General features: G+C 45.0%; 1 protein-coding gene across 1 annotated transcript in view; it reads left to right on the plus strand.

Moving 5' to 3' along the window:
* The first annotated feature begins 771 nt into the window (after positions 1 to 771).
* LOC311108505 (sorting nexin-17-like) overlaps positions 772 to 13,175 on the plus strand; it is an 83,638-nt gene continuing 71,234 nt past the window's right edge. The window contains exon 1 of the mRNA XM_084151137.1: positions 772 to 1,356. Within this exon, the coding sequence (XP_084007263.1) occupies positions 1,297 to 1,356 (60 nt within the window). The 5' untranslated portion in view covers positions 772 to 1,296. The remainder of the gene's footprint in view (positions 1,357 to 13,175) is intronic.

Raw genomic sequence — 13,175 nt, forward strand, 5'->3', positions numbered from 1 at the left:
GATTTTGGAATGAGATATTTTTGGCCATATAATGTATGACGATTGTGTGTATAGAGTACACTTCTGGATGAACAGAATTCAGTTTTTCCTCCAGGTTTTCTTCCATTTTCTACAATGTTGCAAACTAGCTAGCACATGGAACAACTTTCGACAAAATGTGTCCTACCCTGTCTGAGTCATGTTTTTATTTTCATATATATATATTTGTTTAACCTTTATTTAACAAGGTAAGCCAGTTGAGAACAAGTTCTCATTTACAACTGCGACCTGGCCAAGATAAAGCAAAGCAGTGCGGAAAAAAACAACAACACAGAGTTACATATGGGGTAAACAAAACGTACAGTCATGTGGGGGTAACATCCAATCAAAATCTTGCCGCTAGGAACAAGCTGACCATTCAAACCGTTTTTGCAATACAAAATTCAACAGACCTCTAAGGGAGGCGTGACAGCAACTTAATTTGGGAGGTATGGCAACGCGAGACTACTGAGTAGGCTGCCCCATTTCATGCCCCAATGCAATTCAAATACATCCACAGTGCGATTTCAACTGATTGTAACTTTTTTTGGGGGGTCAAATTAACTAATAAATGTCTTTCGTTGAATTTAACAACATTTCAACCTGGTTTATCATTATCTAGTCCAATTATGGCATGTTTCCACTATTTTTATCCGTTTGTATCAGTTTCAATGGGGGACTTTTATTTTGAAGGCGAACCGCCGGTTCCACTATTGTTGTTCACAATAATATTGTTCACGACACACAGGTCTCAGTCGTTTAAACCATTTAGGGCAGTGACTGGGGATGGCAGGAGCTAACTGCGCCTTTTGATCCAAAAGTTATAATAATTACGCAAATGAATGGGATCGTCGGCACGAATTGAGAACGGATCGTTACAACAGGGCCAACGGTAACGGTGAATGTTTTTGGACCTCCACACACACACAGTCGACGAATAAATATAATTTTACAGCCAACAATGAAGGTGCAAGTGCCTACATCTGCAACATGGCTGCTAGGAGGACACTAGTGGGAAAAGTTTAGAGTGACGTTACTTACTGACGTGGGAGAAGTTTTATACTATTCCAGTACGGTGCAGCAGGACTTGTTGGATAAACAAAATCCGTTTTTTTTTCTCCCTCCGTCGCCTCGGTTTGAACAACGAACGGAACACTGGATTACCGAGTAAATGCGGAGAAGTGTAAGATCACTTTCGCCGTAGACTTTACCTTCTAGATTTGTGGTTCCTTTTTCATCCCAAATAGTGGAATTTTCGTCCAGTGGGCCCATCCTAAAATGCATTTTTCCATTCCCGAAACGGAGGTTCGTTCGGGAGAAAATGGATCAACATATGTGGTGAGTTCCAGAAGTGTATTTGTTTGTCTGTTGTGACATAGTTATTTGACTGCAGCTTCCTACCATGTGAAATCCATTCCAGTGATTTTTTTTCTTCTCCCCAGACACTTGTGATGTGACTTTAGAGGTTGGCCCAGGTCAGGTTACAAGTAATCAATTTGACAGGACTTTCACTGTATGTCATAATACCTCACAAGGCATTGCCATTTTGTGATACAATGTATCGTTGATGTATCCCTATCTGTTAACCCCATATTCCTTGGGGAATCATACACGATTGACACTTCCAGGCAATACATTGTGGATCAATAGACATCGATCCACGTCAATGTAAAATTACCCTGTAATAAAATCAAGCCTATTAGGACTGCAATATAATTTCCCGAAGCCAATAGAAAACCACAGCAATTCAATCATAGGTGTTGATTGGACAATAAAGCCTATGACGCATTGGCACCTATCTGTCACCTGACACTTCTCACTACCGTCATACTAACAGTCACTCATAGCGCTGCAAGCCACTGTCTCCTGACTGCCAGGTATTGTTGTCACAAGAAAACCATTTGGCACCGTTGATAGAGCTTATCTTTCAAGGCAAATATGTTTCAAGTTTTATTAGTCTTATGTACAGGTATACACATGGTATACACTGTTCAACGAAATGCTTACTGCAGGTTCCTTCTGGAAAATGCAACAACAATAAGAAATCATAAAAGATAAGAAAAAGAACACAAAATAAATGTCTCAGTAGAATAGAATAAACATTTTATCATCAGAATAATACAGGAAGGAACCATTTATAGTCCAATATTTACACGTGTTTTGGGGAAGGTGGGGGCAGGTGTTTAAATTGTGCAGTATTTACCTATCATAATAAGAGTCTGGTGTGTGTGGGTGAGTGCACGTGTGCTACGGTGCTGAGTCAGTGCAGTCTGATGGCTTTTAGATAGAAAGGCTCAGAGACAGTTTCTATCAGACCTCATGCCCGACAGTAAAGGGGTGAACAGGTCGTGGCTGGGGTGGAATGACGCAGCAGGCCTTCCTCAGGTACCGTTTGGAGTAGATGTCCTGGGTGAGTGGGAGCGCGGTCCCAGTGATGTCCTGGGTGAGTGGGAGCGCGGTCCCAGTGATGTCCTGGGTGAGTGGGAGCGCGGTCCCAGTGATGTCCTGGATGGGTGGGAGCGCGGTCCCAGTGATGTCCTGGGTGAGTGGGAGCGCGGTCCCAGTGATGTCCTGGGTGAGTGGGAGCGCGGTCCCAGTGATGTCCTGGATGGGTGGGAGCGCGGTCCCAGTGATGTCCTGGGTGAGTGGGAGCGCGGTCCCAGTGATGTCCTGGATGGGTGGGAGCGCGGTCCCAGTGATGTCCTGGATGGGTGGGAGCGCGGTCCCAGTGATGTCCTGGGTGAGTGGGAGCGCGGTCCCAGTGATGTCCTGGATGGGTGGGAGCGCGGTCCCAGTGATGTCCTGGATGGGTGGGAGCGCGGTCCCAGTGATGTCCTGGATGGGTGCGAGCATAGTCCCAGTGATGTACTGGGCCATCTTCACCACCCACTGGAGGGCCTTGAGGTCGTGGACGGAGCAATTCCCAGACCAGGCTGTGACGCAACTGGTCAGGACGCTCTCGATGGTGCAGCGGACCTGTATTTTGGAGAGGACCCGGGGTGGCTTGGCCAAATTTCTTCAGCCGCCTTCGGAAGTAGAGTCACTGTTGCTCCCTCTTGACAAGTGTGGTGGTGTTGTTGGTTCATGTCAAGTCCTTGGTGATGTGGACGCTGAGGAACTTAAAACGGCTGACTCTCTCTACTGCCGTCCCGTTGATGTGGATCGGGGCATGTTCCCTCCTCTGCTTCCTGAAGTCAACAATCAACTCCTTTTTTTTTTGTTGCTGTCGTTGAGGGAGAAGTTGTTGTCCTGGCAACATGTTGAAGGTGTGTTATGACCACCAAGTGCTATGTCAGTGCAATGAACTACACAGGTTGTGAAATGCTTTGGTCTTTCAAGTCATATTCAAACCTAAATATTTTAGGTACACCCAGCCCCCCCCCAGTACACCCCCCAGACCACCCAGGACACCCCCAGGACACCCACAGTACACCCACAGTACACCCAGCCCCACACAGTCTATGCTCACTCTTCTAGAATGATGTAAAAACGCTCAGTGTTGCTGGACAAAGTACAGTAGTGGCGTTATGCATAGCTTAGCTTGGTTATGAAGCCCTGTTATGGCCCTGTGAGCTCCTTGCTTGACCTCCATCGCACAATGCCCCTTTTATTTTAAAGCAGATTGAGTGAGCAGTTAAATCCCCTCTCTCGGATCTGAGGTTTATGACCGTGATATGGCAATCAGACCTGTTTTTCAACTTTAAAAGCATACACAATAAATCACTGTTTCAGCAGTGTACCTGTAGTAGGTTATAGCCAACAGCCACAACATCTTGCTAACAAAAACTAAATAAAAAGCTTTGTGTGGAAGATCTGTATCACACTCAGATATTGCCACGTTGCCACCAAGCTGTAGAAATACACTACATGACCAAAGGTATGTGGACACCTGCTCGTCGAACATCTCATTCCAAAATCATGGGGCATTAATATGGAGTTGGTCCCCCCCTTTGCTGCTATAACAGCCTCCACTCTTCTTGGAAGGCTTTCCACTAGATGTTGGAACATTGCTGCGGGGGACTTGCTTCCATTCAGCCACAAGAGCATTAGTGAGGTCGGGCATTGATGTTGGGCTTCCCTGGAACTAAGGGGCCTAGCCCAATCCATGAAAAACAGCCCCAGTCCATTATTCCTCCTCCACCAAACCCAGATTCGTCCGTCGGGACTGCCAGATGGTGAAGCGTGATTCATCACTCCAGAGAACGCGTTTCCACTGCTCCAGAGTCCAATGGCGGCGAGCTTTACGCCACTCCAGCCGACGCTTGGCATTGAGCATGGGGATCTTAGGCTTGTGTGCGGCTGCTTGGACATGGAAACCCATTTCATGAAGCTCCCGACGAACAGTTATTGTGCTGACGTTGCTTCCAGAGGCAGTTTGGAACTCGGTGGTGAGCGTTGCGACCGAGGACAGACTATTTTTACGCGCTCCAGCACTCGGCGGTCCCGTTCTGGGAGCTTGTGTGGCCTACCACTTCGCAGCTGAGCCGTTGTTGCTCCTAGACGTTTCCACTTCACAATAACAGCCCTTACAGTTGACCGGGGCAGCTCTAGCAGGGCAGAAATCTGACAAACTGACTTGTTGGAAAGGTGGCATCCTATGACGGTGCCACGTTGAAAGTCACTGAGCTCTTCAGTAAGGGCATTCTACTACCAGTGTTTGTCTATGGAGATTGCATGGTTGTGTGCTCGATTTTATACACCTGTCAGCAAAGGGTGTGGCTTCAGTGTATATTTATACTCTGACATTCAGTGTTATGATATTCTCTTAATTTCTTGCACTATTGGAGAAAAACAAGCGTTTTCGCTAAAACCTGCGATAAACATCTGCAAAATACTGTAGGTGTACGAGACAATTTGATTTGATTTTGAGTGACAGCCTACACACACTGTGAGGTTCCACTGGGTATGTGTCTAAATGTATTGTGCCCTGTGTGTTGTTTCATATAAATACTTCCCTTTCCACACAGCTAAATGTGCCAGTGTCTTGCTGTCTGTCTGAGGGCAGAGCAGCATTGGACTGAAGATGGATGATTCATAGTAGAGGTCATTCAAGGACTCTTGCATCCAATGAGACATACAGTGCATTGGGAAAGTATTCAGACCCCTTGACTTTTTCCACATTTTGTAACTTTACAGCCTTATTCTAAAATGGATTCAATAAAACATTTTCCTCATCAATCTACACACAATACCCCATAATGACAAAGCGAAACAGGTTTTTAGAAATGTTTGCACATTTATTAAAAAATAATAAACAGATACCTTATTTACATAAGTATTCAGACCCTTTGCTATGAGACTCGACATTGAGCTCAGGTGCATCCTGTTTCCATTGATCATCCTTGAGATGTTTCTATAACTTGATTGGAGACCATCTGTGGTAAATTCAATTGATTGGACATGATTTGGAAAGGCACACACCTGTCTATATAAAGGTCCCACAGTTGACAGTGCAAGTCAGAGCAAAAACCAAGCCATGAGGTTGAAGGAATTGTCCGTAGAGCTCAGAGACAGGATTGTGTCAAGGCACAGATCTGGGGAAGGGTACCAAAAAATGTCTGCAGCATTGAAGGTCCTCAAGAACACAGTGGCCTCCATCATTCTTAAATGGATGAAGTTTGAAACCACCAAGACTCTTCCTAGAGCTGGCCGCCTGGCCAAACTGATCAATCGGGGGAGAAGGGACTTGGTCAAGGTGACGACCAAAAACCCGATGTTCACTCTGACAGAGCTCCAGAGTTCCTCTGTGGAGATGGGAGAAACTTCCAGAAGGACAACCATCTCTGCAGCAGTCCACCAATCAGGCCTTTATGGTAGAGTGGCCAGACGGAAGCCACTCCTCAGTAAAAGGCACATGACAGCCCGCTTGGAGTTTGCCAAAAGGCACTTAAAGGACTCTCAGATCATGAGAAACAAGATTCTCTGGTCTGATGAAACCAATATTGAACTCTTTGGCCTGAATGCCAAGTGTCACTTCTGGAGGAAACCTGGCACCATCCCTACGGTGAAGCATGGTGGTGGCAGCATCATGCTGTGGGGATGTTTTTCAGCGGCAGAGGCTGGGAGACGAGTCAGGATTGAGGGAAAGAAGAACGGAGCAAAGTACAGAGTTCCTTGACGAAAACCTGCTCCAGAGCGCTCAGGACCTCAGACTGGGGCGAAGGTTCACCTTCCAACAGGACAACGACCTGGCTTCGGGACAAGTCTCTGAATGTCCGTGAGTGGCCCAGCCAGAGCCCGGACTTGAACCCGATCTAACATCTCTGGAGAGACCTGAAAATATCTGTGCAGCGACTCTCCCCAATGTTCAATCTTTTGAGAATAAAATTGACGATTTAAGATTACGGTTATCCTACCAACGGGACATTAAAAACTGTAATATCTTATGTTTCACGGAGTCGTGGCTGAACGACAACAATGACAACATTCAGCTAGCAGGCTATACGCTACATCGGCAGGACAGAACGGCAGACTCCGGTAAGACGAGGGGTGGCGGTCTCTGTATATTTGTAAACAACAGCTGGTGCACAAAATCAAATACTAAGGAAGTCTCGAGGTTTTGCTCGCCTGAGGTAGAGTATCTTATGATAAGCTGTAGACCACACTATTTACCAAGAGAGTTTTCATCTATATTTTTCATAGCTGTCTATTTACCACCACAAACCAATGCTGGCATTAAGATTGCACTGAAGGAGTTGTACAAGGCCATTAATCAACAGGAAAACGCTCATCCAGATGCAGCGCTCCTAGTAGCCGGGGACTTTAATGCAGGGAAACTTAAATCCGTTCTACCTCATTTCTACCAGCATGTTAAATGTGCAACCAGAGGGGAAAAAACTCTAGACCACCTTTACTCCACACACAGAGACGCATACAAAGCTCTCCCTCGCCCTCCATTTGGCAAATCTGACCATAACTCTATCCTCCTGATTCCTGCTTATAAGCAAAAACTGAAGCAGGAAGCACCAGTGATTCGGCTAATAAAAAAGTGGTCAGATGACGCAGATGCTAAGCTACAGGACTGTTTTGCTAGCACAGACTGGAACATGTTCCGGGATTCTTCAGACAGCATTGAGGAGTACACCACATCAGTCACTGGCTTCATCAATAAGTGCATCGATGATGTCGTCCCCACAGTGACCGTACGTACATACCCCAACCAGAAGCCATGGATTACAGGAAACATCCGCACTGAGCTAAAGGGTAGAGCTGCCGCTTTCAAGGAACGGGACTCTAACCCGGACGCTTATAAGAAATCCCGCTATGACCTCCGACGAACCATCAAACAGGCAAAGAGTCAATACAGGTCTAAGATTGAATCATACTACACTGGCTCTGACGCTCGTCGGATGTGGCAGGGCTTGAAAACTATTACAGACTACAAAGGGAAGCACAGCCGCGAGCTGCCCAGTGACACAAGCCTACCAGACGAGCTAAACCACTTCTATGCTCGCTTCGAGGCAAGCAACACTGAAGCATGCATGAGAGCACCAGCTGTTCCGGACGACTATGTGATCACGCTCTCCGTAGCCGATGTGAGTAAGACTTTTAAGCAGGTCAACATTCACAAGGCCGCAGGGCCAGACGGATTACCAGGACGTGTACTCCGAGCATGTGCTGACCAACTGGCAAGTGTCTTCACTGACATTTTCAACATGTCCCTGACTGAGTCTGTAATACCAACATGTTTCAAGCAGACCACCATAGTCCCCGTGCCCAAGAACTCTAAGATAACCTGCCTAAATGACTACCGACCCGTAGCACTGACGTCTGTAGCCATGAAGTGCTTTGAAAGACTGGTCATGGCTCACATCAACAGCATAATCCCAGAAACCCTAGACCCACTCCAATTTGCATACCGCCCCAACAGATCCACAGATGATGCAATCTCTATCGCACTCCACACTGCCCTTTCCCACCTGGACAAGAGGAACACCTATGTGAGAATGCTATTCATTGACTACAGCTCAGCATTCAACACCATAGTGCCCTCTAAGCTCATCACTAAGCTAAGGATCCTGGGACTAAACACCTCCCTCTGCAACTGGATCCTGGACTTCCTGACGGGCCGCCCCCAGGTGGTAAGGGTAGGTAACAACACATCTGCCACACTGATCCTCAACACGGGGGCCCCTCAGGGGTGCGTGCTCAGTCCCCTCCTGTACTCTCTGTTCACCCATGACTGCATGGCCAGGCACGACTCCAACACCATCATTAAGTTTGCCGACGACACAACAGTGGTAGGCCTGATCACCGACAACGATGAGACAGCCTATAGGGAGGAGGTCAGAGATCTGGCCGTGTGGTGCCAGGACAACAACCTCTCCCTCAACGTGACCAAGACAAAGGAGATGATTGTGGACTACAGGAAAAAAAAGAGGACTGAGCACGCCCCCATTCTCATCGACGGGGCTGTAGTGGAACAGGTTGAGAGCTTCAAGTTCCTTGGTGTCCACATCACCAACGAACTATCATGGTCCAAACACACCAAGACAGTCGTGAAGAGGGCACGACAAAGCCTATTCCCCCTCAGGAGACTAAAAAGATTTGGCATGGGTCCTCAGATCCTCAAAAAATTCTACAGCTGCACCATCGAGAGCATCCTGACTGGTTGCATCACCGCCTGGTATGGCAACTGCTTGGCCTCTGACCGCAAGGCACTACAGAGGGTAGTGCGTACGGCCCAGTACATCACTGGGGCAAAGCTCCCTGCCATCCAGGACCTCTATACCAGGCGGTGTCAGAGGAAGGCCCTCAAAATTGTCAAAGACTCCAGCCACCCTAGTCATAGACTGTTCTCTCTGCTACCGCACGGCAAGCGGTACCGGAGTGCCAAGTCTAGGTCCAAAAGACTTCTCAACAGCTTCTACCCCCAAGCCATAAGACTCCTGAACAGCTAATCATGGCTACCCGGACTATTTGCACTGCCCCCCCACCCCATCCTTTTTACGCTGCTGCTACTCTGTTAAGTATTTATGCATAGTCACTTTAACTCTACCCACATGTACATATTACCTCAACTACCTCAACTAGCCGGTACCCCCCTGTATATATAGCCTCCCTACTGTCACTTTATTTTACTGTATATATAGCCTCCCTACTGTCACTTTATCTTACTTCTGCTCTTTTTTTCTCAACACTTTTTTGTTGTTGTTTTATTCTTACTTTTTTGTTTAAAATAAATGCACTGTTGGTTAAGGGCTGTAAGTAAGCATTTCACTGTAATGTCTGCACCTGTTGTATTCGGCGCATGTGACCAATAAAATTTGATTTGATTTGATCCAACCTGACAGAGCTTGAGAGGATCTGCAGAGAAGAATGGGAGAAACTCCCCAAATACAGGTGTGCCAAGCTTGTAGCGTCATACCCAAGAAGACTTGAGGCTGTAATCACTGCCAAAGGTGCTTCAACAAAGTACTGAGTAAAGGTTCTGAATACTTATGTAAATGTGATATATATTTTTTATAAATTAGCAAACATTTCTAAAAACCTGTTTTTGCTTTGTCATTATGGGGTAGTGTGTGTGTAGATTGAGAAAAACAAAACACATTTAATCCATTTTAGAAAAAGGCTGTAAAGTAAGAAAATGTGGAGAAAGTCAAGGGGTCTGAATACTTTCCAAATGCACTGTAGATATTATAGACAGGTTTCAACCATTAACCATGAGTGAATAGTGTTGCGGAGAGAGTACAGGGGGTAAAGCAAACTGTCACTAAGGAAATGGACCAACTCTATGTGCTTACCAGCAGCTCAAGGGAAGGAAGTCTGTCTATTTATTTATTTTATGGGTACTTTTCTTTTGTGTGTGTGTGTGTGTGTGTGTGTGTGTGTGTGTGTGTGTGTGTGTGTGTGTGTATTTGGGTAATGGTCAGTGGTGGAGAATGCAGACAGGTTTTTGGTTAATCCTTGTCTGTCTTATTGTAACTGTTTCCTTGTAAAGAGGCCTGAGTACAGTGAGTTTTGTGTCACTGTGAGTGTGACCTGACTGTTGTTCAGCTGGACAGCAGCAGGAACAGGAAGTGGCTATGACGGTAATTGAATAACCGTGTAACTGACTCGTCTGCTAAATGACTAAAATGTAATGTAAATGTTTTTGGATGAGGACCATCATGAAAATTTAAATAACCGTCCAAACTGTTTAAATAGGCCTACATTCATTTTTGGCATTTGTATTTGTTTTATTAACTTTATTTTCATGTAGATAAACTTGACCTAATAGCGGGAGTGTTTACTAATTATTTATAAACTATTGTTTTGCTAACTTAGTCCGTTTATCAAACCTTCTAGATCTCCTCGTCTTTCCAACAGGAATGTGTGTGTGTGGAGGTACAGTGCCTTGCAGAAGTATTCATCCCCCTTGGTGTTTTTCCTATTTTGTTGCATTACAACCTGTAATATATATATTTTTTTTTGGGGGGGGGGGGGGGTTCATGTAATGGACATACACAAAATAGTCCAAATTGGTGAAGTGAAATGAAAGAAATAACTAGTTTCAAAAATTTTTAAAAAATAAATAACAGAAAAGTGTTGCGTGCATATATATTCACCCCCTTTGCTATGAAGCCCCTAAATAATATCTGGTGCAACCAATTACCTTCAGAAGTCACATAATTAGTTAAATAAAGTCCACGTGTGCAATCTGTGTCACATGATCTCAGTGTATATATACACCTGTTCTGAAAGGCCCCAGAGTCTGCAACACCACTAAGCAAAGGGCACCACCAAGCAAGTGGTACCATGAAGACCAAGGAGCTCTCCAAACAGGCCAGGGACAAAGTTGTGGAGAAGTACAGATCAGAGTTGGGTTATAAAACAAACAACAAACCTGCCAAGAGAGGGCCGCCCACCAAAACTCACGGACCAGGCAAGGAAGGCATTAATCAGAGAGGCAACAAAGAGACCAAAGATAACCCTGAAGGAGCTGCAAAGCTCCACAGCAGAGATTGGAGTATCTGTCCATAGGACCACTTTAAGCCGTACACTCCACAGAGCTGGGCTTTACGGAAGAGTGGCCAGAAAAAAGCCATTGCTTAAAGAAAAAAATAAGCAAACATGTTTGGTGTTTGCCAAAAGACATGTGGGAGACTCCCCAAACATATGGAAGAAGGTACTCTGGTCAGATGAGACTAAAATTTAGCTTTTTGTCCATCAAGGAAAACGCAAACCCAACACCTCTCATCACCCGGAGAACACCATCCCCACAGTGAAGCATGGTGGTGGCAGCATCATGCTGTGGGAATGTTTTTCATCGGCAGGGACTGGGAAACTGGTCAGAATTGAAGGAATGATGGATGCCGTTAAATACAGGGAAATTCTTGAGGGAAACCTGTTTCAGTCTTCTAGAGATTTGAGACTAGGACTGAGGGTCACCTTCCAGCAGGACAATGATCCAGGGATGTAGCTCAGTTGATAGAGCATGGGGGGCCAGTATAAAAAAATATGTATTCACTAACTGTAAGTCGCTCTGGATAAGAGCGTCTGCTAAATGACTAAAATGTAAATGTAAATGTAATGACCCTAAGCATACCGCTAAAGCAACACTTGAGTGGTTTAAGGGGAAACATTTAAATGTCTTGGAATGGCCTAGTCAAAGCCCAGACCTCAATCCAATTGAGAATCTGTGGTATGACTTAAAGATTGCTGTACACCAGCGGAACCGATCCAACTTGAAGGAGCTGGAGCAGTTTTGCTTTGAAGAATGGGCAAAAATCCCAGTGGCTAGATGTGCCAAGCTTATAGAGACATACCCCAAGCGACTAGCACCTGTAATTGCTGCAAAAGGTGGCTCTACAAAGTATTGACTTTGGGGGGGATGAATAGTTATGCACGCTCAAGTTCTGTTTTTAAAAATCGTATTTCTTGTTTGTTTCACAAAAATAAATATTTTGCGTCTTCAAAGTGGTAGGCATGTTGTGTAAATCAAATGATACAACCCCCCCCAAAATCCATTTTACTTCCAGGTTGTAAGGCAACAAAATAGGAAAAATTCCAAGGGGGGATGAATACTTTCGCAAACTGTATAGGCTGTGGCACTTCAGTTAAAAAAATTAAACATTTGATGTGTGGACTTTATTTTATACAATGCACGTTTTCATTGCTAGTAAATAAATACATTTGTCTTTTTAAAAAAGGTTGGATGTGTCTGACTATTCATGAATTATTCAACAGCAGTGGACAAGGTTGTTCTGGCTCTGAGGCCTATAATGGGCTAATGTCAAATGGACAATGGGCCAGTCCTCTCCGACCTGGCATGGTATAATTTGATACGGATTATATTCCTAATTTATAGACTGATCGACGCTGATCAGGTTCTGGACGATATGGTATTGTCGGTCCGCCCGTGGTAACCTACCATCTGTAAAACAGGCAATTTACCGTTAATCATCATAATTACATTTTCATAGAATAGATGTCCCCTTCACACTGTCCTTGTCAATTCATTATCTTGTGGCCTACTTTCGGAAAGCTTAAGGTAGGCCTAGGTTTTTAATTTGTTTTTAAGGAAAGGATAAATATTTGTGCGTGTCTGACATACGCTGGTGGCTTTGCTTGACGGGTGCGTAAGTTCACAGCTTCTCTCTATAGGCCTGTATATATATATATATATATGTGTGTGTGTGTGTGTGTGTGTGTGTGTGTGTGTGTGTGTGTGTGTGTGTGTGTGTGTGTGTGTGTGTGCACAGTGGGGGGAACAAGTATTTGATACACTGCCGATTTTGCAGGTTTTCCTACTTACAAAGCATGTAGAGGTCTGTAATTTTTCTCATAGGTACACTTCAACTGAGAGACGGAATCTAAAACAAAAATCCAGAAAATCACATTTGTATGATTTTTAAGTAATTAATTTGCATTTTATTGCATGACATAAGTATTTGATCACCTACCAACCAGTAAGAATTCCGGCTCTCACAGACCTGTTAGTTTTTCTTTAAGAAGCCCTCCTGTTCTCCACTCATTACCTGTATTAACTGCACCTGTTTGAACTCGTTACCTGTATAAAAGACACCTGTCCACACACTCAATCAAACAGACTCCAACCTCTCCACAATGGCCAAGACCAGAGAGCTGTGTAAGGACATCAGGGATAAAATTGTAGACCTGCACAAGGCTGGGATGGGCTACAGGACAATAGGCAAGCAGCTTGGTGAGAAGGCAAC

The sequence above is a fragment of the Coregonus lavaretus genome (genome assembly GCF_964263955.1).
Source record: "Coregonus lavaretus genome assembly, chromosome: 33".
Taxonomy (NCBI): domain Eukaryota; kingdom Metazoa; phylum Chordata; class Actinopteri; order Salmoniformes; family Salmonidae; genus Coregonus; species Coregonus lavaretus.